Raw genomic sequence first — 3,620 nt, forward strand, 5'->3', positions numbered from 1 at the left:
CTGTGAGCTGTGATGCCACAGCACTCTACCCGGTCTCAAAAAAAAAAAAAAAAAAAAGAGTATTTTTAATTTGCATTTTCCCTTCTTCGAGTAAAGCATTTTTACTTTTTTTTTTTTTTTTGAGACAGAGTCTCAACCTGTTGTCCTGGGTAGAATGAGTACCATGGCATCATAGCTCACAGCAACCTCTAACTCTTGTGCTCAAGTGACCCTGTTGCCTCAGTTTTTCTATTTTTAGTAGAGACAGGGTCTTGCTTTTGCTCAGGCTGGTCTTGAACTCATGAGCTCAAGCAATCCACCTGCCTCAGCCTCCCAGAATGCTAGGATTATAGGTGTGAGCCACTGCCCCCAGCCCATTTTTACATTTTTTGCATCTTCAACAGTCATTTATGTATCTTTTTCTGTAAACTACATTATGTTCTTTGTCCATTTGTCTTTTGAGTTCATGATTTATTATTAATTGATTTGTAAGAGCTCTTTTCTTTTCTTTTTTTTTTTTTTTTTTTTGAGACAAAGTCTCATTCCGTCACCCTGGGTAGAATGCCGTGGCATCATCATAGTTCACTGCAGTTCAAACTCCTGGGTTCAAGTGATCCTCCTCAGCCTCCTACGTAGCTGGGACTACAGGCACCCACCCCTATGCCTCACTGATTTTTCTATTTTTAGTAGAGAGGGGCTCTCACCCTTTCTCAGGCTGGTTTTGAACTTTTAAAGCAGCCCTTCTTCCCTGGACTCTCAGAGTGCTAGGATTACAGGCACCCTGCCAACCAAGACCTCTTTACATATTAGGAAAAATAACCATTTTTTTAAATGAGTTGCAAATGTTTGACTTTTTAAATAAAATGATTTGCCGGTAAAGTGATTCTTTGCCAAATGACCTATCATCAAGACTGATGTTCAGAGTCACCTGTAGGATTTGAGAAGCCTTGCTCTAGTTTACTGAGGATCTAAATAGATTTCACTCTATCAGTGCCACGCTATTCCAGTGAAAAATGGAGAACTATAAGGTAGGGTTTATAACAGTCACATGTGAACTCATTTCAAATTTGTCCAGAGCTCAGCAGAACCTGGTCTACTTTTGTTTTCATTTAAAACATTTTTTGACTTAGTGGTGGAGTGGCTGAATTGAGAAATAGAACTAAGGTGCCAGCCATATACACCTAAGGTGGCAGGTTCAAATCCAGCCTGGGCCCGCCAAACAACAATGACGGCTGCAACCAAAAAAATAGCTGGGCGTTGTGGCGGGCACCTGTGGTCCCAGCTACTTGGGAGGCTGAGGCAGGAAACTCGCTTGAGCCCAGGAGTTGGAGGTTGCTGTGAGCTGTGATGCCATGGCACTCTACCCAGGGGGATAGCTTGAGGCTCTGTCTCAAAAAAAAAAAAAAAAAAAAAAGAGAAATCGAACCAGAAACCTATAGCAATGTCATTTCTTTCAAGTTACATTTAGAGTCCAGTTCTACTTGTTTCAAAATAGAAGAACTGAATCATGACATTGTCAATGTTACCGGTTTTGTAGGTATGCCGTAAGTGTCATGTGGGAATTGGATAAAACCTCTTATGAAATTAAAAAAGTTTGGTATGGCAGAACCATTATTCGATCAGCATACAAACTGTGCTATGAAGCAGCCCAGGAACTACTGGATGGAAACTTCGGCGTCGTTGATGATATTCCAGAATTCAAAAACTTGGATGAGAAGAGCAGACAAGGCCAGCTGGAGGAGTTAGTGTGGGCGATTGGAAAGCTGACCGACATAGCTCGCCATGTCCGAGCTAAACGGGACCGTTGTGGTGCTTTGGAACTGGAAGGGGTAGAGGTTCGCGTACAGCTGGATGAGAAAAAGAACATTCATGACCTCATCCCCAAGCAGCCCCTTGAAGTCCATGAGACGGTGGCTGAATGCATGATCTTGGCCAACCACTGGGTAGCCAAGAAGATCTGGGAGAGCTTCCCTCATCAGGCCTTGTTGCGCCAACACCCTCCTCCACACCAGGAGTTCTTTTCTGAACTCCGGGAATGCGCTAAAGCAAAAGGCTTCTTCATAGATACACGGTATTCCTCTTCTGAGGGGACACGGGGAGGGAAGGGAGTGCTATACATTGGTTTGTCTTAAAATAGTTCCTAACGTGTAACTTTCAGATCCTTGACCAAAAATAGAAGAGTTCTAGCTCTCTTTCTCTCTTGGTTGTCAGGTAGAGAGACTTAAAACAGGTTTATTTAGGCATACTTTTGACCTACTACAATTTGTAACCTAGAAGTAAGGGATCGTTACCCTTGATTTAATTTATTTACCCTTAAGGCAAATACCAAGAAGTAATCCTATTTATTTTAATACTTTTAAAATTATCTCTATGTGTCATGAGATCCATGCTATTATCTCTATGACAACATCATAAGACATTATACACCAATGGTGAATTTATACCACCTTCCATAGAATGAGATATCTTTACTCTCATCTCTGAGATAAAATATTTCCCCCCCATTAAAAATTATGTATGAAGAAGATTTTTAAATTATGTCATTGTCGGGTGGCACCTGTGGCTCAAAGGAGTAGGGTGCTGGCCCCATATGCCGGAGGTGGCGGGTTCAAACCCAGCCCTGGTCAAAAACTGCAAAAAAAAAAAAATCTCATTGTCAAGCAACAGGTACTAACTAAAATATTTATTTATCAGGACAGGTTTTTTTTGGCTTCTGCCTTCAAATGAGAGTATCTTTTGCTTGTGTGTTTGGTGGTCGCTGAGTGAGCTGTCTCCATGCCATGCACACACGTCAAGGGCTCTTGGGCATCCTCCTGATTAATCCTTATAACACCGAGGTGATGGCAGTATCCTTCATATTTGACAGACAAGGAAATTAAGTCTGGAGGAATGAAGTAACTTGCCTATAATTTAATAGACAGGCGGGGCAGAGTCAGGATTTGAATCCGAGTCCTTCAAACTTGAAAGCTCACATCAGTGACCACCTGTCACGTTGCCTCTCTGTTCATCATCATTCTTCACCTCTCCTTCCCCCTTTTCTCTTAGCCAGCGGCAATATAAAGCTGAATTGTATGTTGTACTGTTAGTCTGATTTTTAATATACTACTTCTATATTTCTTGGGGTTTTTTTTTTTTTTAAGACATCTTATTTTATTTTTTTCCAGTTTTTGGCCAGGGCTGGGTTTGAACCCGCCACCTCTGGCATACGGGGCTGGCACCTTACTCCTTTGAGCCACTGGTACCCCTGATTTCTTGGGGGTTTAATAATTATTATTTTGAGAATACATAGGATGTTCCCCATCTCTTTAAAGAAAGGAAAACTAGATGTCCTTTATTTGTGCACTTCAGGTTTATTTTGCTTTGTATTTTTAACTCCGTTGGGCTCAATAATTCTTGATATTAAAAACAGAGAGGCTCGGCAACTGTAGTTCAGAGGCTAGGGCTCCAGTCACATACACCAGAGCTGGTGGGTTCGAATCCAGCCTGGGCCTGCCAAACAGCAGTAACAACTATAACCAAAAAGTAGCCAGATGTTGTGGCAGGCGCCTGTAGTCCTAGCTACCTGGGAGGCGGAGGCAGGAGAATTGTTTGAGCTCAGGAGTTGGAGGTTGCTGTGAGCTGTGATGCCATAGCACTCTACC

General features: G+C 42.2%; 1 protein-coding gene across 1 annotated transcript in view; it reads left to right on the forward strand.

Moving 5' to 3' along the window:
- Positions 1-3,620, forward strand: part of DIS3L (DIS3 like exosome 3'-5' exoribonuclease) — a 40,296-nt gene that overhangs the window by 32,280 nt on the left and 4,396 nt on the right. Inside the window, exon 12 of the mRNA XM_003784444.3 lies at positions 1,517-2,050. Coding sequence (XP_003784492.1) covers positions 1,517-2,050 — 534 coding nt within the window. The remainder of the gene's footprint in view (positions 1-1,516; positions 2,051-3,620) is intronic.

The sequence above is a fragment of the Otolemur garnettii genome, unplaced genomic scaffold (genome assembly GCF_000181295.1).
Source record: "Otolemur garnettii isolate 467f Iridium unplaced genomic scaffold, OtoGar3 scaffold00011, whole genome shotgun sequence".
Classification (NCBI taxonomy): Eukaryota; Metazoa; Chordata; class Mammalia; order Primates; family Galagidae; genus Otolemur; species Otolemur garnettii.